This window comes from Pseudorca crassidens, chromosome 5 (genome assembly GCF_039906515.1).
Source record: "Pseudorca crassidens isolate mPseCra1 chromosome 5, mPseCra1.hap1, whole genome shotgun sequence".
Classification (NCBI taxonomy): domain Eukaryota; kingdom Metazoa; phylum Chordata; class Mammalia; order Artiodactyla; family Delphinidae; genus Pseudorca; species Pseudorca crassidens.
The window spans coordinates 10867422-10893414 of NC_090300.1; the positions used below are offsets into that span (position 1 = coordinate 10867422).

The 25993-nt window shown below is 43.2% G+C and overlaps 1 protein-coding gene across 2 annotated transcripts in view; it reads right to left on the minus strand.

The window, feature by feature from the left end:
• The window catches only part of KAT2B (lysine acetyltransferase 2B), a 102408-nt gene that overhangs the window by 18615 nt on the left and 57800 nt on the right, over positions 1 to 25993 (minus strand). For both annotated transcript variants that reach the window (XM_067737378.1, XM_067737379.1), the window contains exons 6-11: positions 20719 to 20910; positions 14847 to 14953; positions 9851 to 9976; positions 7247 to 7383; positions 4593 to 4801; positions 3074 to 3200 (exon numbers count right to left, since the gene is read on the minus strand). In XM_067737378.1, coding sequence (XP_067593479.1) covers positions 3074 to 3200; positions 4593 to 4801; positions 7247 to 7383; positions 9851 to 9976; positions 14847 to 14953; positions 20719 to 20910 — 898 coding nt within the window. The remainder of the gene's footprint in view (positions 1 to 3073; positions 3201 to 4592; positions 4802 to 7246; positions 7384 to 9850; positions 9977 to 14846; positions 14954 to 20718; positions 20911 to 25993) is intronic.

Below are 25993 nucleotides of genomic sequence, written 5' to 3' on the forward strand. Positions count from 1 at the left end.
CCACACCACACAGACAGGTACATGTCCATGTACATAATACAGAGAAGCAACTAGAAGGATGCACACCAGGCTGACAATGACTGGACAGCAGGGGGAAGGGGGCATGGGATTTTTGCTTTCTCTGAAAATGTATCCGTGCACGACCTAGGTAATTAAATATAATTTTTAAAGAAAAGTGGGGGGGAAAAAAACTGGAGAAAAGGGAAGGGTTGGCTACTGCATGTGTACAAGAATAGTAATATCTAGGATTCAGTAAGAAATGTGTCCTCTGATGAAACTCACTTTAACCTAGAAGTGAGGTTAACCTAGATGTGGTTGATGGAAGAGAGTTAGGCTTTCACTGTATACATCATCTTGTAAGCAGCTAATAGAACTATACATTTTCTCCCCTTCACCCACAATCCAAGGATTTTACTCAAGCAGAAAAATAATGGTTCTTTTGTAAATAGCTTCTCAAAACCTGCATAAGGTATTCTTCATCAACAGCCACTAATCTGTCATTTCTCCAAAGAAATTTTCCAGATTCCAACTGCTTGTGAGTAGGGACTGTGCCTTTTAACTTGAATCCTCTCTGTGTATTTCCTTGGTTAAAGAGGCACTAACAGTGTTAAGCTATTATATGCAAATGTTTAGATTTTTCACCCCAGAACTATTTCCCTCCTTTGTATGCCTTTATTTTCAACTATCACCAAAAGGATTCCTTTCCAAATCCACCTGGTAACTTCAGTGTTTATTTAAATACTTACTATGGTAAATTAAGTATTAGCCATGTAACTTTAAAGTTGCATATAATGTCAAACCCAAATAGTTCTTAGATAAGCTATTCCAAAACCAGGTGAGGAGCTTTAAGTAAATTCTCAAATGTTATCTTGCATGTGTTTTGAGCAAGATAAATTCACATACAAATCTTATTTAAAGCATTCACAGGAATTTGTATATAAGCTTAGTCTCTAAAATGAGTACGTGCAAATTTTAACGTATCATTTAGCCAAGATTTTTAATATCTCAAATCAAAATTGTAAACCTCCACTTACGAACTTTCTGTTTTCACAAATAAGTGCTACCAGAATTGACTTCCATCACATGCATCCATTCTATCCAGTTTTGAAAGATTAATCTTCATTTTCTAAAACCAGTTAAGTCACTTACAAAAGGTGGCTTTTCTTGTAGTTTTCCCACCTCAGTTTGTAATGTTTGGCCACCTTCCTTCAAGTCTTTAGAAAATTACATGGTTTGGGGGAAAAAATATACACTGCCCTTCTGGGAAGTAATAAGACAAAGCATCCAATTCATATTAAACAGCTTTAGTTTCCCTCTGGTATCCTAAAAGTGTCCAAGGCAACCTTAACCAACCTTTCCAAACAAGCTGCTTGGTGTAGCTTTCTTTGCAAACAAAAATTAGGCAATCTTCTGAAATTATAAACCAAGGACATATTTTCCAGCGCCTCTCCCTATGAAAAGCCAAACCAAATTTTTCTTTTAAGTAAGTTCCTAAATTCCGGACACTTACTGTTTCTCACTTTGGCTAGGGGGAAATAAACCTGTGATAAGCACAGCAACAGTACCATCTAAAGATATAGAGTCAGAGTTCCTTGAAAAAGAGCCAGAGATCGGTTTCAGGTAGATGTGGGCCCTCACCTTCTCCGGTCAGAATGATGAATTTGATACTGATGAATTTTGTCTGTCCTTGGATGCTGAGTGCTGTGAGTCAAAGACAAAAAGCCCCATTTGTGCTTTGTGAGAGGAAACCACAGCAGCTGTTAATTGGCACCGTGACCATTACACAGAGGAGAGCTGTTAATGAAGCCAAAAGCACCCATGGCCCTGGTTTCAGCCGGCAGGCAGCTCATGATTCCTTCCAGAGATCCATTTTTGGTTTCTGTAACTGGCATTGCTGCACTGTAGCTGAAGAAGGCAACAATGCCCTTAGGCCCACACTGTCCAAGCCCAGTGAGCACCTGAAACGTGGCTAGTCCAAACTGACACAGGCGTGAGTACGGAATACACTCTTGATTCTGAGACTTAGTACCAATCAAAGATGTAAAATGTCTCAATACTTCTTGGATGCTGAGTACCTGTCGCAATGACAACACTTTGGATATACTGAGTAAAATGAAGTACAATTTTTTAGAATTATTTTTGCCTATTTTCTTTTTTTCTTTTAATGTAGCTACTAGAAAATTCAAAATCACATACATGGTTCACATTTGCCCATTGCATTATATATCGCTGGACAACGTTGCCTTAGACCTGCCGATAATTTTTCTCAGCAGCCATCAAATCCTGAGCTACTTATCTTTCCACCAATTGCCGTATTTTTGCGTGATTTTAGGGCTCCCAAAGTACCAAATGAATTATAGCCTGAAGACACATTTCTGGTTCCACTTTCACAAAAGCAGCAGAGGACGACACAACACAATCTAAATCTTTCTGACAATTGAGAATCTGATTTATTCCAGTCAGACTGCAATGCCAAGCACACTATCAATAAGACAGTCTGGCTCCTGGGGAGGAAGGGACCCATGCCAAGTACAATCGGGAAGGCAAATCAGCCACACACACACACACACACACACACACACACACACACACACACTCCAGAAAGACCCACATTCCAAACCTGCATGAATATTTCTGAAACTCGGTAATAAATTTATTCAAATGTCATGACTTCCCCGACAGAATTTCTTTAGTCCTTGTCCCCCATTAGGCATAAGGTCATAGGAAATCTTTCTGAGGTGTGAGTCACCTAAATCATCTCCCTAATCCACATCGCACCACACCCCTTCTGGTGGTGCACTGTCCCCAGGTGTGTGTAGACATGTCTGCACGTGGAAATGATCAGTAACACTGAGACGTGTTTTCAAACATCTCTTCACTTGCTGTAAACTTTGCCTGAGTTGCACCAGGGGCTGTGTGGTGTCCCCAGACCCTGCGCCCAGGTCCAACAAAACCCGGTAGAGCCTGACTGTGGATACAAGGAAGCGTGTATGCTACACACACACACACACACACACACACACACACACACACACACACACGCAGTGAGAGGATGCTCCTGGGTCACGCTTACCTTGACTTGCTCATTGGAGGTTACAGCGCAAAAAACAATCTCTGTGAATCCTTGGGATGGGAACATTCGGAAACAGATACCACCAATAACGCGGCCATCTTTAATTAAAGCAAGGGTTTTGTGTTTCCTGAAAGAATAAGATTATGTCAAAGTTTTACTTCTCTTGGTTATACAAATATACTGTTTGGGGTGTTCCTCATGAACCAGCCAGGAAAAGCAGGGGGTTGTTTCTTCTTGATTTTTCCACGGAAACCTCCTCCATCTCGCCAGACCATTCTTTACTGTGGACTTTTAGAGCGAGCTTCCCTGCCGGAGATGGCACCAGAGCTTCCGTGGGGACAAAGGCCAGCCACCTAAGGAGGCTCTGAGGTTACAAATAAAGAACACAGCGGGGCTTCCCTGGTAGTGCAGTGGTTGGGAATCCACCTGCAGATGCAGGGGACGCGGGTTCGTGCCCCGGTCCGGGAAGATCCCACATGCCGCGGAGCAGCTGGGCCCGTGAGCCACGGCCGCTGAGGCTGCGTGTCCGGAGCCTGTGCTCTGCAACGGGAGAGGCCACAGCAGTGAGAGGCCCGCGTACCGCAAAAAAAAAAAAGAACAGAGCGTGTGGGGAGGTGCTGACTGGTGCTGCAACAGGGCCACCCCTGATGCCCACGGACCCACAGTGGGAGTCCAGAGGGAGAACACAAAGGCAGGGACAAACATGGTATGTGTTTCTGAAGAGTTTAGTCTCACTCAAAAACAGCACGGAAACAACGTGGAAAAGAAAACCAAATCCACAGGTACAATTTGCTAAAACCTGCATTCCAGAATCCTATCAGGCCTTCTGTCTAAAACGTCACTCTGAATAGTCCCACGCATGGATCACAATGCACATAGGCTACTGGGTTCCATGTGTTAAAATACATTCAAGTAGGGAAGTTTACTTTTTTGTTTTTTGCTTTTTTTTTTTTTTTTTTAATGTAATGGATTGTCAAAGTTAACCTAATACCCCAGTAATCTTCTCAGGGCTTACAGACCCTGGCAACAATGGTATCTAGTTAAGATACCAAAATCAAGAATATTTTGACTGTGAAAAAAATGGGACGCCTTCTTAGCATTTATATATTCCTTCATTGCTATAATGAATGACGCACAGGATGGTCACCAGCAACTTAAAATATAAAGCCTCATTAACAAAAAATTGACAAACTGTTGAAAAATTAATCTTAATGCCTTTAGCCATGGCAATTATCGTGATGCCACTCTGTATCCACAGTGTGACGAGAGGCAACAGGACTCAGTGGGTGACTACGGCTATCTGAGTAGTTCCTCTTTCATTTAAAAGGGAAAAAAGGGGACAGGTGATCCCTGGTGATCCAATGGTTCAGACTCGGCGCTTCCACTGCAAGGGGCACAGGTTCAATCCCTGGTCGGGGAACGAAGATCGCATGTGCCATGTGGCGTGGCCAAAAAATTTTAAAAAAAAGAAAGAAAGAAGAGGGAAAAAAGGGAGAAGAAAGAGCAGAGCACAACTTACGGGTCAAAGACAAGCCGTGTGATGTACTCCTTTGGCATCCGGGGCAGCTGATGGGAAAACACATTCTGCAGCCCCACCAGCCAAATCAGTATCTTCTTGTTGGGCTTCTGGTTCAGGGAATTGCCCACTACGTGAAATTCAATCACGCCCCTGCGCTCCTCCAGCCTTGCCGCTTCGTCTCTGGCTGAGTGTGCTGACAGAAAATTGGTCTGGGATGCAGGAGACAGGAAAACATTACACAGACAGCTCTTCTCTTAAGACAGGAGGGATAGGACATAGCAATGCCTCTCTTCCGTGTTCTCATAAGACGCACATTTGTGGATTTTCAGGGTCCCAACCAACACACACACGTTATGAAAACAAAATAGGTAGGTAGAGCATCTGGAGGGACCAGAGTATTCTACGTGTACACGGAGGTTTGGTGCAGATCAGGAGTCCCCAAACTGTCTGTAAAGGGCCAGGGAGCTCATATTTTAGATCTGCAAGTCATAAGGCCTCTGTGGCAACTGGCCGACACTGTTGTAGGGCGACAGCTGCCGCAGACAACACATAAACGACTGGGTGAAGCAGAATTCCAATAAAACTTTACTTAAAAGCGGGGAAGGCAGACTGGATCTGGCCTGAGGGCTATAGTTTGCTGGCCCCTGGTTTTTAGGAACTCCATCTGGCTGAGCGTTATAGCACCCTCGGGATGACAGATCCCAGTACAGGCCCAATAGCGGCAGTCTTATTTATACTGTCAGCACCTCTTCTTGGAAGATGGTTTTCTTTGCACAGGAGTCTCCGTTGACCACGCTCAACCACAGCTCACAGCACAACCTTGTGCCAGCACTCAGTGGGGTGCAGGTCAGCGTTCAAACGACAGCTCCCCAAGGGAGAAAAGCCCATTGGCGGCACATGCTCATTTCACTGGTCTATGGCGTTGCCCAGGGGCCCAGATGCCACTGTGGTCAGTTTCAAGCTACCAACGTATTTAACAACCAGCACACAAAATTCCTGAAAATGTAACAGTTGCCTTGCGCACACCAGTACAAGTCAACTCCAGGACACTACTAAAGCCACCCAACACATCCTGAAATGTGTGACTACATCCACATTTTATAGTTGGAAAAACTGAGCTAAACTAATCCGTGAAGTTACTAAATCCCCAGGAGACAAGTACACAAAAGGTACTACAGTCATAAGTCCCCAGGTCTGGATATCTAGAAGGAAATGGAGAGAACAATTTTATAGGAAGATCTCTCTCTTAACAACATTCTGGTTCTCTGATTTATCTCACTACCGTGAAATAAACCTCTAAGGAAACATGACACATTAAAAATGGATATTTTGATCTAGCAGAGCCATAGTAAAAAAATTTTTAAAGAGGTTTTGCAAAATAATCTCCGAGCCATTTCTTCATTTTCTGGAAGCTGTCAGAAACGTCTTAAACTGCTTTGCCCCTGGAGAGGACACAATGAGACTGACAGCAGTACTTTTACCAGAATTGCTTTACTTGAATCTAATCATGGGTAAACAGACAAATGCAGGTAGAGGGACATTATGCAAAACCAGTGACCAGGACTCTGCAACAACAGTGCTGCCACAAAAGACCAAAAGAGGGCTGGGGAACTGTTCTAGAAGAAAGGAGACTAAAGAGGTGAAGAGGGGAAGTCCCTGGTGGTCCGGTGGTTAAGACTCCATGCTTCCACTGCCGGGGGCACAGGTTCAATCCCTGGTCAGGGAACTAAGATCCCAGAAGCCACACAGCGTGACCAAAAAAAAAAAAAAAAAAAGAAGTGAAGAGATAAGAACTAAATGTAGTGCGTGATCCCTGACTGATCTTCCAACAACAGCAGCAAGTGTTATAATGGACAGAATTTGGATATACGGGAAATTTGGATATGGGCTGTATATTAGGCCAACGGTCTAATATAACTTTGTCTAAGCAAACTTTTCTATAAAGGGCCAGGGGACAACTATCTTAGGCTTTGCAGTCAGTCTTCCCCTATCTTAATAATTCAGATCTGCTTTTGTAGTGCAAGGCAGACACAGACAATACACTTCAATTAAACTTTATTTACAAACCAGCAAGTGGGTTGGATTTGGCCCGCAGGCTGTAGACTGCCAACCCATACATTAGATAATACTGTAACCTGGCTAAATTTGCTGGAGGTGATAACTGCATTGAGGTAATGTGAATGAACAGTCTCAGTCTTAGGAGGTACATGCAAATATAGTTAGGGGTGAAGTGTTATGACATCTGTATTGAATTCTGAAATGGTTCCTAATGCTTCACAGGAGAGAGAGCGCGACAGAGGGAAAGTAAATGAGGCATGTTAACAATTGGTGAATCTAAATAAAGAGTCTCTGGATCTTTACCATGGAGTTTTTTGCAACATTTATGAGGGTTTAAATTTTTCAAGATAAAAAGTTGAAGGAGAAATGCCTTCAGCTGCGTGAGATTGTGTTTCCCCGTGATCTGACAGTCATCAAGGGGAATCAGCTCTCCATTAGCTTTTCTTGCCTTTCCAACCCGGACCACCAGGCAAAATGCAAACCAGGGTAGCGTGACATGCTCTCTCTTGGCAATACCATCCCCATTCCCAACAGCTGGAGTGGCCCGGAGAGTAGAAGGGGTCCACCAGCTGGCTGCCTAGGTTCACCCTGCTGACCTCTGGCCCGAGCATCGCTGCAGGGTCCGTGATGGTGGACATGACCTCGTGGATTAATTCCAGTGGAATATCGCCCATCACTCGGGGTTTCTTGGCCTCCTCCAAAACATGAGAGTCGTTCATTTTCCTCTTTTCTCCTTGAAAATCAAAATAAAAGGGTAAACGATGGGTTATTTTGACCACAAAGCACATGCCAACCAATCCAACTAATTTTCTAATAACACTGACAGGTGTGGACGTCAACCCTCCATGTACCAGGGGAGGGGCACAGTGGAAGGCAGGAGAGAGAAGGGAGGAGGTCTCACAGTAACTGCCAACCGTAGATCTATTCTAAATAGTTTCTATTTTCCATGGTAATTTTTTAACTTGATATATGAGTTATTAAAGCATGTGTCTCTTCATTTGCATATTAAGGGGTGAGTCTAGTTATCACTTTGTGGTCAGAGAACATGGTCCATATGATACCAAAGGTCAAAATTTTTCAAAACTTGCTTTATGGACGAAGACTTGACCAATTATTTGTAAATTAAGTGTCTTCTTGGAAAGAATGTGCCTTTTTCCGATTTTGAGTGCTCTCTACACATATGTTAGATTAATCTTGTTGATCGTGTTTGCAGGGCTTCTGTCCTTACTGACAGTTTTGTCTGCTTGATCTATGAATGAATCAGAGATGTTTCTTCCAGACTTCAACTGTTGGTTGGTTTGAAGTGATTATTTCTCTTTGCAGTTCTGTTAATTCTCCCTCTTCATATATGTTTGCATGTATGTATGTATAGATATACGTGGTCATATGCATGTCATGTATATATGTCTATATATTTGAAATATACTCATGAATTGTTTTGGTTTTTGTTGTTGTTGTTGTTTTATTTTTGTGGTACGCGGGCCTCTCACTGTTGTGGCCTCTCCCGTTGCAGAGCACAGGCTCCGGATGCGCAGGCTCAACGGCCATGGCTCACGGGCCCAGCTGCTCCGTGGCATGTGGGATCTTCCCGGACCGGGGCACGAACCCGTGTCCCCTGCATCGGCAGGCGGACTCTCAACCACTGTGCCACCAGGGAAGCCTATGAACTGTTTTATTTTCCCAGTGAATTTAATTTTTTTAATCACAAAATGACCCTCACTATCTCTCACAATGCTTTTTTGCCTTAAAATGATGCCTCACAAAGTGAGTAGGGCCACTGGCCTTTGAAGTAGGTATACTCTCAACATGTTACATGCTGGGAAAGGCCAGGCGAAGGCAAGGAGAACTCTCTCCCACCTTCCTCCTTAGATTACATGGTGGCTTTCTGTCCCTTCCACTATCATGTTTGGTTTTTCTTTCTTTCTTTTTTTTCCTTCTGTCACAATGCATTTATTTTTACAATTAAAATTTTTTCAATTTTTAGATGTTCAAATCTAATTTATTCCTCAGGTATGAATCCCACTAAGCATGTTCCATATAGCATTCCCATCAACTTTAGCTAAAAAGAAGCACAGCAATGTCAAGTATCTCGTCTATAAAAGATGCTTCTCCAAATATTATATGTTACTTACTAAACAGTTTTGGTTGAGTTCTTATTTTCATAACTTTTTACTTGTTGTGATTGGAGGTGAGTGAGAATATTTTCAGTCATTTGACCAAGAAGCCTTCAAATTCCAAGATTCCCCAAGATTAACACTGTGAACTATTTATTTTGCGGTTGAGGCTTATACCCAATATGCCCCAAACTTGATAGACTGCTAATAGTGATGTGATAAGAAAGCATCTTAGGCTGCATCCAAGTTCACTGGCAAAGAGTTTCCAGATTAATTAGTGATGTCTCCCTTGGACGTGGGAGAGACAGTGGTGGCACCAATGCTAAATGCTTAGTACTTCATTCAAAATCCTCTTCTCTCCCCCTTTTATGTCATTTCTTGAATGTCAAACTTTGGTCATGCCCAAGATTTGTCTGAGGTCAAGCCTGTGGACAGAAATGCAACCTTCAAAACATCCTGTAACTGTGAAATGCCTTTAGGATTAAGAGATGTTTTTGCCCACACGGCAGATTACATTCAAGGCCAAATTCTTTCCCCTCCTGTATCCATGCTCTGCCATGTGATTTTGCAGTTCTTCCTATAAAAGGAGTAGGGTACATTTCCCCACCCCTTTACTCTTGAGTTTGACCATGTGATTAGCTTTAGAGGACAAAATGAGGCAGGTGTGATGGGGTACCAGTTCCGAGCTTAGGCTTCAAGAAAGTGTATTTCTTCTTGCTTTCTGCTGCTTCTGCCGCCATAATAGGGACATATTCTGCCCCAAGGGAAGGTGAAGAAACCCAATGGTCCTAGAAGGAGGATGAGAAATATGCAAGCCCAGCCTGAAGGAGACTAGCTGGGATTAGCCACCTCCCAGGCAACACACAAGATGAGTGAGCTATGATAATAAAAGATTACAGTTTTAAGACTCTGAATTTTGAGTGGGTTTGTTACACAGCAATAACTAACCAATACAGCTCAAATTGAGTTCCAACCACTGAGATCCTGGACATGTACAATCTGTTCGAAGTCTACCTTTGGCACTCCTCAGATAATAAAGCTTCTAGGGCAAATCACAGTCCTCTATGATGCCCTCAAAGAGCTTACCTGGGTTTGCCTCAAGCCCCGAAGCACCTTTACAGGAAGGACTGTTGCTCCCTCCATTCTGTTGCTCAAGGGAAGCTGAGTTTGAATTGAAGGTAACTGTCCCGGCCACAGGAGGTGGATTGATAACTGCCCCCAGGAAAAGGAAAAGAAGGTATTAAATGACTTCTTTCTTAGGCAATAAGGAACCAAGTGCACATGACACCATCCCATTCCTGCCCATCACCCCAAAGAAGTCATCTTTAAAATAAAAACTATGGGACCAATGTGAGCATGATAAGAAAGACAGGGTTGGATTATAACCCATTGGATAGAATAAAGATATCCGAGTCCAAATTGATAAAATCATAAATAAATAAGTGGGGAAAAGGTGAAACTCTTCGTACAGGAGAATGCCAACAAATAAGAAGGGAATGATGGAAGTTGGCAGGGGCTGGGGGAAGCAGCCAGTATATAATAATTGATTCAGGGAAGAATCATCTGTACAGTCTAAACCCTGTGAATATAATTTTTTTAATATTTATTTTTGGCTGCACTGGGTCTTCGTTGCTGCACTCGGACTTTCTCTAGTTGTCGCAAGTGGGAGCTACTCTTTGTTGCAGTGCATGGGCTTCTCATTGCGGTGGCTTCTCTTGTTGTGCAGCACGGGCTCTAGGTGCGCGGGCTTCAATAGTTGTGGCACGTGGGCTCAGTAGTTGTGGCTTGCGGGCTCCAGAGCGCAGGCTCAGTAGTTGTGGCGCACGGGCTTAGTTGCTCCACGGCATGTGGGATCTTCCCCGACCAGGGCTCAAACCCGCATCCCCTGCATTGGCAGGCGGATTCTTAACCACTGCACCAGCAGGGAAGTCCCAATGAATAGAATTTTGATAAAGACAGGATAGTCTCAAAGTATCTCCCCACAAAAGTACTTTTGTTCTTTTTATTACAAAAGGAGAAATGGTAACACTGCAGTGGAGAAACCTCCTAGAGCCCACCCTAAGCCAGTGATCAAACTGCACACCAGCAATAATGGGAGAGGCCAACGTTACGTGCCTCCCGATGTGACACAGAAATTGCCATACACCACATCACTGAGATGAGGGGCGAAATGGAAAATAGCACATAGATTAGATAATAATATTGCATCAAGGTTAAAATCCCTTACTCTGATAACTATACTGCGGTTAAATAAGAAAACGTCCTTGCTCTTAAGAGATACCCACTGAAGTCAGTAAAGGGGCATGACGTCTGTAACTTTCAAATAGTTTAGAAGACAAAAAACATACATATACGCACACATATTTATGGAGCGAGGCAGAGACAGAGAAATAGGAGAAATGATGAAGCAAGTATGGCAAATGTTAACAATTAAACAAAGAACATAACAGCACACAGGACTGCTTTGTCCTAGTTTCGTAACTTTTCTGCAAGTTCGAGAGTATTTCCAAACAAAACCTTTTTGTTTTGCCTTTTTTCAAAAAGGCCTTCGTAGGAAGTAGGACGTTGTGTGCTAGTGTGATTGCTGATCCGTAGCTGATGAGGTGAGACTGATGAGGGACACGGACATTCTCAGTGCAGACAGATGCCCAGAGAGCACATTCATCTTGGTGTCAAGGCAGCCACAGTGTGGTCTACGGGGGACTTTCCCCGTAGCCAAGAGAGTGATGGAGTAAGTAAACCAAGCCACGGAGAGACATGGACCCATAGCGATCCTAACTGAACAGCAGTTGGTATGTAAAGAATCAGAATATACTGATTCCCAATGTTGTGTTGGTTTCAGGCGTACAGCAAAGTGAATCAGTTATACATCTACATATACCCACTCTTTTTTAGATCCTTTTCCCATATAGGTCATTACAATAAAAAAAATTTTTAAATAAAAATAAATAAAACATAGGTGAGGAAACCATCACCCCCAGAAGAAAAAGAAAAAAACGGGGGATCAGAATATACTAAAGCACCAGGCTGTACGGCTTTCCTCCCAGCACACAAGGCTTCTGAATTTCTAAGTACCCTGGAGCGATTCTACACAAAGGGGAAGCTCTGGTGATTCAGAAGACATCTGAGTACCTTGCAAAAGTTCAGAGCCATCATTATGAATGTCATTTATCACAGTTGCATAGATGTGCAGACATGCCAATTAAGTAGGTGATTACACTTTCCTCTTCCCCCAGAGAACACACTGCAATTACAGCTGAACAGGAGAAGACAGCCTGCTTCCGACGGCGGCAGGTAATACTGACAAACCAGCTGAACTGGGTGACAATCTGAGACACAGAGATGAATCTGAAATCCCCAGAGGGTCAGAGACGTCCCGCCTTCTCCATCTTGTGTGATGACAGACAACACAATGGAAGTGGGACAGACTGGGAGGCATCTTGAGCAGGTGAGGGTCAAGGGAAGTCTTCACCCAGAGAGGAATCCTCTCCAGAAGTCCCTCCAGAAAAGAACTAAGATGACCCTGACAAATAGCTCTGGTGTCCCCGGCCCAGGTTCTTCACTCATTCCTTCCACATGCGCTCGCCTGCACATTTGCAAAGCACACTGGGGCCGTGCAGAGCAGCAGTTAGAGCTCTGGCTCTTGACACAGGGCAAGAGACAGGAATTAGACTCAGTGTGAAGCCCAGTCCCGTCACTCACGAGCTCTGCCTTTGGGCAACTGGTTGCTCCTCTCTGAGCTCTCACTTCTCATCCACATAAAGGGGATAATCACACCAACTTCTCATGGTCTGTGCTAAGGCTCAAAGACAGGAAGCAAACCTCAGGGCGAGCACTTACTGGAAGTATCAGCTATTCTCGTGGCAAAACTGGGTCTCTGACCATGCAGCAGTCACACTCATAGGAGACAGAGATGTACAGAGAAAAGGGGGCGAGGGTAGCATGAGGTGAGTGCTGTGTGACTCAGACTGCTGCACATCAGGTCACCTGAGGAGTTTTTAAAGTCTCGATGTCCAGGCCACGTCCTTGGCCACGTCCAGGCCATGCCCTTGGCCAGTTACATCACACCCTCTTGGGACGGGCCTCAGAGATCAGTAGTATTTTTTTTTTCCTTAAAATAAATCATTTTGTTTTATTTATAGCTATTCTCAGTATCTAAACCAGTGCCATAAATACTGTAGAAAATCAGGAGATAATTGTGGGAAAGAAGGAAATTATTTTCAAACATCCAGAAGCATCTACTGGCAAAAACGGATAGAAGCAATTCTTAACTATTTATTGAAACAAGAACCTCTATATGGCATATTTTACTGAGTCACTAAGAGTCAGGCTATAAATTTAGGTGGTTTCTAAACTTTTTTTTTAATTCTTCTAAATTTTTAATATATTTTCTTCCCTTCCTTGACAGCATCCCAAATTAATAAAGTTCTATAATTAATCATACCACAAATAAATAACACTATTCGAAACCAGTAGTATTTTACATCACATGGGTGATGCCACGGTGCTGCCAAGTTAAACAACCGGCGATAGGATGTTATCAAGCTTCCACGAACATTCAGAAGAAAGGAGATCCAGCCCTTACTGGAAGGCATGGGGAGAATCAGGAAAGAGTTTGTGGGAGAGATGCCATTTGAAAGTTAGGTAAGATAAAGACAGAGACAAAGTGAACAACATGGGGACAGAGAGAGAAATACAGAACACATGCCCAGGTGCTACACAGAGCACGTCCAGGAAATGCTGACACTCAGGTCTGGAGTTCTGTCCATGCACAGAAAAGCCCCAGAGCGCTACAGGTTTTGAACCAGAGAAACATGAAATTATATTCTATGACCTAAGGTGAAAAAACAGCACAAAAGATGTTTCTGGTAACAAGAAGCCAAGCAAAGATGGTTTGATCCAAACCAAAATACCTCATTCCCTAAGTACTCTGCTTGGAAGGATTTAATTATATGCATCCAAACTTGGGGTCTAGATGAAAAAAAAGTTTTAATCACCTTCTCAAATGCAGTATGCTGAGTGAAAGAAGCCAGTCAGAACGCTAGGATTCCACTCATACGGCATTCTAGAAAAGGCAAAACTACAGGGACAAAAAACAAATCAGTGGTTGCCGAAGCTGGGGGTTAGAGCACTGAATGGACTACAGAAGGGGTACAAGGGAATTTTCTGGGGTGACGCAGTTGTCCTATATATTTTTTTTTCTATATTCTGATGGTAGTGGTAGTTACACAACTAACTACGTGTGTTTGCCAACATTCACAGAACGACATACTAAAAAGGTTGCCTTTCACTGTATGTATTCAATTTAAAAAATTGGGGGGTGGGGGAAAGGCGAGAATAAAATTACCCTTTGCTGGAGGCAATACTTAAGAGCCCCCGTGTGACGCATTGAACTAGATCTACTAAAAACTCGACATCAAAATTCTGCATTCTATCTTTCCCCAAGGCCACATACAAATTACTGCTTTGGCATCTCTTGCCAAACTTCTCCAAATTTTCCGAGCATCCAAGGCAGGAATTCAGACCCTCTTTCTAGGGACAGTGTGACTCCAGAAGTTACACATCTTCCTTCCTCACAAAATGCTCGCTGAGGCCACTGGCTGACCCGAGGCAATGCCAGCTGACGCCCTGACCCCACTTCACGTCCTGAGACTCACTATCCTACCATTATCCATGAGAGCAACTTGATGCCCAAACCAGAGCCCACAGATTCAGAAACCAGATGGAGACATGATTCCTGGGCATATGTGGCCATTGACCAAGACTGTAAGCGTCTTCAAAAAGATCCAGCATGACTGCAGACCTGAGCCGCCTGGGCTTAAACCTCCCGTACAGCTGTGGGGCGCGGGCTGAGCAAACTCCCACAGCAGGCGCAGCAGCTGTTGTTATTTTAACTGTTTGGTTTGCACCTGCTCTCCTCACCAACAGAGATGTAGATGCAAGGTTTGCCAGAGCTTTTACTTTTTTTTTGCTGGTGCTAGTCTTCAATTCTTGATGAAAAACACAAATAAATGCAGAGTGAACTGTAACGAACACTTCCTGGTTGTTTTTTGATTTATGCAAAAAAAAATTTTTTTTTTACCTGTTTGGATTCCTAGCTGGCTGGTTCTGGAAGAAGCTGAGAGAAAATCCTGATCCCAGATGGGAGAGTTTTGACTATAAACTTCTTCTTCTAACATGGACAGAAACCTAGGCACAAGAGTAAAGGCAAGCATGAGGTCAAAACTAATGCATTACTAGAGGGACAAAAGCCCTGACCACCCACGGCAATCACATGAACACCAGCATCCCATCTTCAATTTAGAAATATGCTAGTCAAGGGGCTTCCCTGGTGGCGCAGCGGTTGAGAGTCCGCCTGCCAATGCAGGGGACACGGGTTCGTGCCCCGGTCCAGGAGGATCCCACATGCCGCGGAGCGGCTGGGCCCGTGAGCCATGGCCACTGAGCCTGCGTGTCCGGAGCCTGTGCTCCGCAACAGGAGAGGCCACAACAGTGAAAGGCCTGTGTACCGCAAAAAAAAAAAAAGAAATATGCTAGTCAATTATGACTCAAGTGATGATTTAGTTGGGCAGCCCTGGTATATTCTAATAACAGAATGCATTTCTACAGATGTATTCTCTTTGGGCTCTGCATAGATAGATACGAGCTAGACTACACAGAGTATTACATCAGTAGAAATGGATTCCACCCAGTCCCCCTCAGGGAATCTCGGAACCAGATTCCAGTCCTCCACAGAGCGGTCACTGTCACCGTCATTTCCATCACAAAAGCCGCTATAGTATTTATGGAATCCTTGCCATGTGCCTGCACTGTCCTAAGAACTTCTTTTTTTTTTTTTAATTAATCTTTATCAGAGTATAGTTGCTTTACAATGTTATGTTAGTTTCTACTGTACAGCAAAATGAATCAGCTATACATATACATATATCCCCTCTTTTTTGGATTTCCTTCCCATTTAGGTCACCACAGTGCATTAAGTAGAGTTCCCTGTGCTACACAGTATGTTCTCATTAGTTACCTATTTTATACATAATATCAATAGTGTATATGTGTCAATCCCAATCTCCCAATTCCTCCCACCAGCCCCCTTTTTCCCCCTTGGTATCCATACATTTGTTCTCTACTTCTGTGTCTCTATTTCTACTTTGCAAATAAGATCATCTATACCATTTTTCTAGATTCCATATATATGCGTTAATATACAGTATTTTGTTTTTCTCTTTCTGACTTACTTCACTCAGTATGACACTCTGTAGGTCCATCCATGACTCTACAAATGACCCAATTTCATTCCTTTTTATGGCTGAGTAATATTCCATTGGATATATGTACCACATCTCCTTTATCCATTCCTCTGTTGATGGACATTTAGGTTGCTTCCATGTCCTGGCTATTGTAAACAGTACTGCTATGAACATTGGGGTGCATGTGTCTTTTTGAATTATGGTTTTCCCTGGGTAAGAACTTCTTATTGAATCTTCACATCAACCCAGTGAGCTACGTATTTTATTTTTATTTATCACACACATACATAGCTCTTACTATAGGATAGACACTGCTCTAAGTAGTTGGTGTATATTAACTCATTTGATCTTCCTAACAACCTATGAGATAGGATCCATTATTGTACCCACTTTACAGATGGAAAAACTTAGGGCACAGAGAGGCTCAATAACTGGTACAAAGTCCCACAACCAGTAAATTGCAGGGCCAAGATCAGAACGTGTGATTAATTACTACGTTATATTTCCTGTCGTGTTATAAAAAAACAGATCTCAAGTTTTGGGGGCCCACAGAAATCACCCGAATACCTTGGTAAGAGTATAGATACCCAAACCCCACCTAAGCTTACTGAATCGGAGTCTGGGAGAATGGTCTGAGCAACTGATTTTTGATAAGTACCTTGGACAGTTCTTATGTGCCCCAAAATAGAAGAACTATGATTAAAATACCAACACAAATCTATACTTCTAGTCCTGGAATGTCTTCCTGAAAGCCTCTTTTTAAGGTACATTAATTCTCATGGAGGGGTACAGAATAATGGCTAAGAGCTTGGGTTCTAAAATCCAATTACCAAACTCACCACTTATTATTTGTGTGAGCTTGGAACAAGTTCTTAACTTTCCTCTTCCTTGGTTCCACTTTTATAAAATGGAAATATCAACAGTAACTCCTGCAGAAGATGGTAGTGAGGAGTACACTAATGTCATGCTTCAAATGGTGATGACCCCTTAGGAAGTGCTCATTCATTCACTCAACAAACACTGAATGCCCACCACATGCCAGGTGCTGTGCCAGGTGCTGGAGGGTAGAGGGAACACAACCTCGTCTTGCCCTCAAGAAGTTTACACTGCAATGATGTAATAAAGTTTAGCTAGTATATACGTCTACTATCCTGTCTCTGAAATTCTGAAATCCAAAAGCCCTTAAAAAAAGTATTTTCCCTAATCCATTTGGCAACAAAACATACGTAAGACTACTTACAGTCTTTATAAATGGATTTGCTTTGGGGGACCTGCCCCCACCCCTAAAGCTATGATAATGTATAGCCCATGTGTTATGTTACCTTTATAAAGGTGTCAAGTTACCTTAAAACTTGAACTGAGAAACAGACCAAGTATGGACAACTGATCAAGGACCTACATTAACATCATCATCATCATCATCATCACAATTACTGAAAGTGCCACTAGTCTTCTCATTAATCAAATCCGGCAAGACTTCAGAAGGTCTCGGGGTGGGAGAGGTTGCATTTTTGGAAGTGAAGACAGGTGGGGAAAGGTCCTGAGGGTCTTCTGACTTGCTGTTCATACTCAGAAGATTTAAGAATAAGGTACCATTTGCGTGAACATCTACCTGCACTCAGTTGTGTAATTCATGGTTTACAGAAACGACATGAGTCGCCTTTTGCCAAGCAAGCCACCATTAACTTATTCTTTAAAACACTTTAGTATGTTTCTTATCTAACACAGAAAGACTGACAGCAACAGGAGGTAAAATCCTTACTAAGGTCACATTCTGATCTTGCTGACAAGATGGAAGGTTCTCGATGCATTTCCCCCTTGTGCTAAGCAGACCCTGCCTTCACCTCACACAGCCCTCAAGATTTCCCCAACTGCCCTTTATCACAGAAGTAAATTTCCTTTCCTTTTCCAGGCTCCTTCTTTATCAGTAATTATATAATGGGAACACTTCACAAAGCCCTAAAGAGACTCACCAAAGAAGAATGTCATTAATAATTTAGGAAAATAATCATGTGTGTGTTATATTCTATATATATATATATATATATATATATACACACACACACACATATATTTAGTTATTTCAATAAAATAAAGAACAGGCTCATCTAATGCTATGAGAAAATGCTTGTTTTATATACAGAGGATACAAAATTATATGTAGAATAAAAGAACGCAGTACACGGAGGAAAAAACTGAAATATCTAAAAGCACAAAAAGCATATCACAGTGGTAGGGTTATAGTGGTCTTTTGCTTCTTTGTTCCCTGTGCACCAAATTTTCATCAACATGTCCATTTATCACTTTTAGAATGAAATGCAGATACTAAAGTTTTTAAAAACAACCGTGTAAATAGGTGGATGGGGGTGGCGTTGGGGAAAGGCACACGTTAAAGCCAAGCAGAAGCGGCAACATATGAAGAGCAGGAAGATAAGGATGTAAGCTCTGAAGACGCATCTGAGAAGCACGGCGACCTCACCAGGTGTGAGAAGCAGTCTGCAGCCCTCCCCTTGAGCTGGTGCCCAAGATGCAAATGGCACCTCCGGCTTCAGTATGAGATTCTGCCGCCAAATCTGCAGGTATAAATCCCTAACAGCCTCAAATGTTGTCAGATTCAATGAAAAGGGATTTAAAAGGAGAAGTGGGTGGTAGTCTTACCCTACCATTAGTAACAGAGATAAAAAGAAAGCAACACTGATTTTTCAGCTGAACAGCATAAGCATGCCAGAACTATGGGCTGAATGAACATAACACTATAATTAGCAAATACCTGCAAGAAGCAAACTGAGTTTGCTATGGGGGAAAAAAATTGCTACTATGCAAGGTAATTAAAATTTCTCTTTAAGCACCACAAAAGGTGTGAGGGGGGAGGGGAGAGGGGTCCTCTTTGTCCCTTGGCTTAGAGACAGAACGACTACTATAATCTGAACACATGAAATGCTACTTATGTGGCAAATGTAATAGAGCAATAAGAAAACTGCTTTAATCTCTATGGAAAGAAGCTTAGAACAGTTAAAAGGCAGCCACTGAAATACATGAGCTTGCCCAGAGTTCATTACCCATTGAGGGGCAACATTCAAACTGCAGTTTAAGTGCTTCTGAACCTTCCTCCCTGGAGGATACCAAAGGGTCCATGTCCTGCCTCAGTCTCGTGTGCTGGTTGCCTTCAGGAAATACTGAAAATCACGTGGCTAGGACTTATGTTCAAATATTGGACGTTCAGCTAAAGCTCATTAGAATTATCCTCAAAAAGATTGTTCAGTCCATTTTCATCAGAAAACCATTTTTGTTATTGTTTGTTTTGGGCCTCACTTATTTTTTTTTTTTTTGGCCGTACACGGGCCTCTCACTGTTGTGTCCTCTCCCGTTGCGGAGCACAGGCTCCGGACGTGCAGGCTCAGCGGCCATGGCTCACGGGCCCCACCGCTCCGCGGCATGTGGGATCTTCCCGGACTGGGGCACGAACCCGTGGCCCCTGCATCGGCAGGCGGACTCTCAACCACTGCGCCACCAGGGAAGCCCTGGGCCTCACTTATTTTTAAAACTTAAAACTATCATCTTTCCTGAGATACAAATTGGGTAAACCAGAAATAGTAATAATTAAAAAAATCCAGTTTCTCAGATAAAACAGGATTTCATCAATCTTTGCTCAAAGACTATAATGGCTCCTCTCTGAAACTCTGCTGTCTCGCAGTTCTCCATGGCAGAACTCTATCAGACCTAGAATGCCTTTTCAAATGATACCTTCTACCCCTGCAGACCGGTGCTTCCAGGCAGAATGAACTGCCTCCTTCCTGTCTTGCTGTCCCTGCTCCATGACAAGCCATCACCTGCACCCCCAGCCTCTCACCAGCACCCAGCCTCTTAGCTTAAATTCTGGGTTCTTCGCACTGAAAATTCATTTCCAAGGCCAATGGTGTGGCACTGCAACTTCCTATCCCTTTGACACGTTGCGTGTATTTGAAAAACATTTAAATGATTATTCACATGTTGGAGTTCTGGCAGGTGTGAGAAGCAAAGGTGCACAAGAGCATGCACATTCCACAAGAAACTGAGTACACAGGAACAAGGATCATTCTGAAGGAGGCCTCTCTATTCCCGGCCGGCCCCGCTCTGGGGGTCTAGTTCACTCTAGCTGAGATGGGACTGATCCGCCAATCTTAGCAAGGGCTGGATGGGACTTCCCTGGAGGTCTAGTGGTTAAGACTCCGTGCTTCCAACGCAAGGGGCGCGGGTTCAATCCCTGGTCGGGGAACTAAGATCCCACATGCCGCATGGTGGGCCAAAAAATTAAAAAAAGGAAATGGCTGGAGACGTGGGACGGAAGAAACAGCCACCTGACTTCTCCTGCACCACTTCTGGGAAGATGGAAATGGCTTCTGCACCACCTTTCCCACCCCCCACTAGCATCCTGGCAGCTGAATATACAAAACAAAGCATTCCCCCCCCAACCACCCTCACCCTACCCCCCACCCCCACCCCCCAGCCCCATGAGACTCAGGTGGAATGAGGCGAGGCTAAGGGACCAGTCGTACAGAGTCAAGCTCATCTCAGATGGGCTGGAAAGTACCCATGGAGGCTCCCAGAGGGAGCTGAGAAAGATGGGGTCCCTCTTTCCTACCCCTCCTGATTTGTCACTGAGGCAGGCTTTGCTGTGTATCCATCAGTCTTAAGCCCTTGCATCAAAGACCCACAAGAGCACTCCCTTACTTTGGGAAATGGGTGAGGATTAGAGTCCGTTTCTCCAGTGGCAGTTTGTCTTTTTCCTGCCTCGCCTGTTCCAGGAGCTGTCGTCTCATCACGGTGAAGACAGAGCGGAGCAAGGTTCTCCCGAACACCTGGGCAGTCTCGTACCGAGGCAGACTGTCACAGAACTGGGGCACGTTGCAGTAACACAGCCACCTGCAACCAGAGGAGAGCACGCCATCAGTATCCCTTAAGCCCCAGACCATGTGGAACACCCAAGGACGGCTACTCTGTATCATCAACCTCAGCAGGAGAAGCCAGGTCTGCAGTGACGAGCAGAAGTATCACCACCAGCTAGTAAAACGTGGGAATTCGGTGAGCTCACCCTGCCATAGCCACGTGGGTCCAATTCTACTAGAATCATTCCATTCTACAGCGTCCTTTAAATAGGAGGAGGAATGAAAGGGGAAACCGAGGAAGTCCCTTTTGCAGAAGAATCAGAACTCCCCCATCTAATCCTCTAAGTAAAATTTAAGGCTTCTTTAAAATGCCTACGCAGCATTCACATACCTCCACAGCTTTGGTGGGGAGATAAAGATCTTCAAGACTGTTCAAAACTCAGTCAAAACGCAGGAAGTAATGAGCTTCCACCATCTGTTGCTTAGGTACGTTTTCAATGACTCAGACTCAAAGTCAAAAATGCATTTCAGCGTTGCACAGGGCTGGAGGAGTTCCCAGAGGGAAACCAGGGCTTTCCTGACACCTGATCACAGTTCTGGGGCGCACGGGCTATGCAGAGCATATGATTTAGAAAGCTCGTTGAGCCAAGAGAAGCTAAAACGTGAGCGCCCACCCACAATGGACCCACCTTCTCCAGGGTGACCCGGAGATGTAAGCCCTGAAATTCCCAGCAACATGGGCACACAGTGGGGCGCAGAGGGCAGCAGAGACCAGGGTCAAGGGTCGAGGCTTCACTGCCCAGGTCCCGCTCCTTGGTAGCAGACCCAAACATCCTCTTCCAGGACAGGACTGCTTTCCCCAAATAAAACCCTCTCCTCCCTGTGTGCCTTCCTGATCTTGTTTAAGACGGGGGCCCGTGCTCCAATGCACCCAAACTGCTGAAGGACACCCCAATGAACTGTCAGCCCCTCAATAAAGAGTGGAACAATATTCACTTACTCATGCTTCTTGACTTATTTTTTATCTTATTCTGTATTACTTCTTAGTTCTCCTGTGTATGGGGTGGGACTGTTTCATATTTGGGGAAGAAACCTTTCATTAGTGTTAGTTCATCTACCTAGATTCAAAATTAACCTTAAAACCCTGCTACTATTTCTGTTCTCCTCTCAACCTTTCTGTCCTAATAATTCACACCCAAATGTCATTTTATGACACAATACCCAGATGGGCATCTTAAGGGCTGCACTGGATCTTGTCAAGTCGGGAACAGCGACCTTGGGAGCAGAAGGAGCTAGGAGGTTAATTGATTTTGTAATCCATAAGGCACTTCACATAGAAATTCATCACCTTCGAAGCCAATCTTTGCTGGAAGTTAGCCTGTGGCCACTAAATGAAGTTAAAATATTTGGAGTTGAAGGGAGGCCAGCTCCCAGGGAACTAATTATGAAACTACAAATGTAATCACAAACCATAATCATCAGTTCAATTTCATGAGACTTAGGCTATCATAAGATTGTTTGTAAATGTTAATAATATTAGAAGTATGTCCAATCTGCTGCAATGGAAGATATATAAGGATTTAAGGATTTAGACCAGTACTGTCCAGTAAAGCCTCTATGATGATGAGACTGTTGTATACCTGTGCTGATACAGTAGCCACCAGCCACATGTAACTACTCAGCACTTGTACAAATGAAGAGCTTAATGTTTTTTCTTTCTTCTTCTTTTTTTATTGAAGTACAGTTAGGTTACAATATTATATTAGTTTCAGATGCACAGCAAAGTGATTCAGTTTTATATATACACATATGTGTATATACATACATGTGAATATATAATTCTTTTTCAGATTCTTTTCCCTTATAGGTTATTACAAAATACTGAATATAGTTCCCCGTGCTACAGAGTAGGACTTTGTTATTTATCTGTTTTATATATAGTAGTGTGTATATGTTAATCCCAAACTCCTAAGTTATCCCTCCCACTCCTTTCGCCTTTGGTAACCATAAGTTTGTTTTCTTGAAGAGCTTAATTTTTTTTTCATAAATTTATTTATTTATTTAAGTTTTGGCTGTGTTGGGTCTTCGTTGCTGTGTGCGGGCTTTCTCTAGTTGTGGCGAGAGGGGGCTACTCTTTGTTGTGGTGCGCAGGCTTCTCATTGCGGTGGCTTCTCTTGTTGAGGAGCATGGGCTCTAGGCACGCAGGCTTTAATAGTTGTGGCACACAGGCTCAGTAGTTGTGGTTTGCGGGCTCTAGAGCGCAGGCTCAGTAGTTGTGGCGCATGGGCTTAGTTGCTCCACGGCATGTGGGATCTTCCCAGACCAGGGCTCAAACCCTGTGTTCCCTGAATTGGTAGGAGGATTATTAACCACTGCGCCACCAGGGAAGTCCCAAAGAGCTTCATTTTTAATGTTACTTAATTTTAATCAACTTAACATTTACTTTCAACCAACAAGGGCCTACTGTAGAGCACAGGGAACTAGCCTATGATAAATCATAATGGAAAAGAATCTGAAAAAGAATAGATTTATATATATCAATATATCTGAATCACTCTGCTGTACACCTGAAACTAACACACCATTGTAAATCAACTATACTGAAATTTAAAAATACATAAAGGAAAACATAAAATAAATAAAATTTCCTTTCAAATGGAAATGCTGTGAAATATTTTTCCATTAAACAAAACTTTACTGTTTTGGTAGAACCCCATTTATCTTTAACCACTTAAAATTTAGTGAATGAATTAAAATGTGCTTTAAGTATAAAACACACACTGGATTTGGAAGACTCAGTACCAAAAATACAAAAGTAAAATACATCATTAATAATTGTTCATATTGATTCCATGGTGAAGTGATAATATTTTTATATACTGGGTGAATAAAACACTATTAAAATTAATGTCCTGTGTTTATTTTTTTAATGTAGCTATGAGGAAATGTTAAATCACATATGCGGCTCACTTTTGTGGATCATACTATATCCTATTTGGCAGTGCTGATTTTGTGTCTAAAAGAGCATTTCCATCTATAGGGGTCACAGATGTCAGAGACCCTACTTAAAGACAGATGCTCTTTCTGCTATGGCAATGATAGGTTATAAATACTATCATAAATTCATAAATTCATGTCCCAAAGTGCTTAATAGGTCATTCACTCTCCCCAGAGTAGAGGAAGGCAGCATAGTTTATTATCTAGTAAAAATTTTCAAATAATAGGTTGCCATTCATTTCCTCTGAGAATCATTTTTATAGACCTCAGTTTACACTTTGTAGTTTAGTTTTGTTTTTACTTGCAAGACTAATCTTATTTTATAAATCTGTAAGGGCACAGTATGAAAAGACAGAAGATGAGTCAGCGTGTGGTGTTTCGGGGACTGCTCTAGTAAATGACACAGTCCAGGCGTGTGGTGAGACAGAAAGAAGGAAACGGGAATGAATGTGTACCTTGTCACTGCTCACACGCTCCCCCAAAGACTAACCTGGAGGAGAAGATTATACCTAAACGACTGGTTTCAGGTCTTCTCCAAAGAAGTGAAAGGACAGCTCAGGGATCTTTGTATGCCTAACGGTGACGGCATGGGCGTGCAATTGACTGATGGTTCAAACAACTGTCTCTGACTTCTTAACAGCATCGTGGTGATTTGCAACCACTTTGCTTTCTTTAAAACGTGAACAGAATTGGAGAACTTGACTGCAGAAGACCATGTCATCCTACCTACTTGCTGGACTGAAAATCCTAAGGTTTTCAGCAATTAAGTGACCTCTCCCAGTTCTCCCAAACTAAAGGCTAGTTACTTTTAGAAACCACACTAGAAGCTAGGATTCCCGAGCGCCACTCCACTGTTCTTGCCATGCTCTGTGATAAATACTGCCCTAGATTTACACACCTAATTGTGAATGCCCAGGGAGCATGGTGACAGGCTATAACCTCATACAGCAGTAGTTATATACAACTGTTTCACCAAAATCAATTTAGTTATATCTAACTTGCTCAGTATTCTTACAATGCATCTCCCCAGTATAGGCATGACCTCTAATTTTGAGGTCTGCACAACTGAAAATCTAAGGCTAATTATTTGCCACTTTCCTTTAGCATATTCTGTTGGTCAGATGTAAGAAGTCGTATTCCTTTGACACTTTATTTTCCAGTTATTTCCTCGTGAAATTATATTAGCACACCATCATGGAATTCAAGGAATTTCAAAATATGTGTCCAGATTTTTTTCCAACACCAGTGATTTCTGGGGGACATATAAAGGTATATTAAATATATACTTAGATAAATTATTATGGTTAAGTATATTAACATTAATATACCAGATATTTTTAACATATAAAATATTTACGTTTTTCCTTAAGTCAGAACAGAGAGGATAAGTAATTTAAGCAGTTCTACTGTTCAGTCTGCATTTAATTTTTTATTGGCTAGATCCTCACAGGTTAGCTTTGTGAGGAACATAATCGTTTTCTGAGTCTATTCTCTTCCACAGAGAATCCTGTTTCTCCCCATCTTCATGCTGATGTGCACTCCACGAGTTTTCCGCCCCTCGGTCCTAATGGCTACAACTGCTGTAAATTACATGCTGAACCAACAGTCCAGCTCCTGAGGTTCACTGACACGCCACGTGGTGCCTGCAGCTGTAACAGGACCTATTTTGGAGAAGATGGTATCAGTGAGACACCATGCCGCAGCGGCGTGTGGTTTTTTAAATTCCCACGTGGTCGAAACAAGTCTCGCTTGTGATAATGTTCACAGGTTGTTCCTCTCTGCTTCCCTTTCTTCCTCAACACGGCGGTGGTGGGGAAGCCCGGGGGTGGGGGGGCGGGGGAGGAGGGGTAGACGGGAGGTATATCTACCTTCATTCCCTTATTTATTATTTACAGAGGCTCCTGATCTCCGTCCAGCCTAGAAATCGGCAGGTTGCAGGACAGGCTCACTCAAGCCCCTCGCCGCTTCCCTTCCCCACATCGGACTCCACCCTTCCGCCCTCGGCTGGGGCGAGGAGGCGGGGCCCGCCAGGACCCTGCGGCTGTCTCTCGGAGCCCTTTCTAAAGTGACCCTCAAATCGCTACCCTCTCATCCCACTGCACACACTCCAGCTGAAGAGTCGC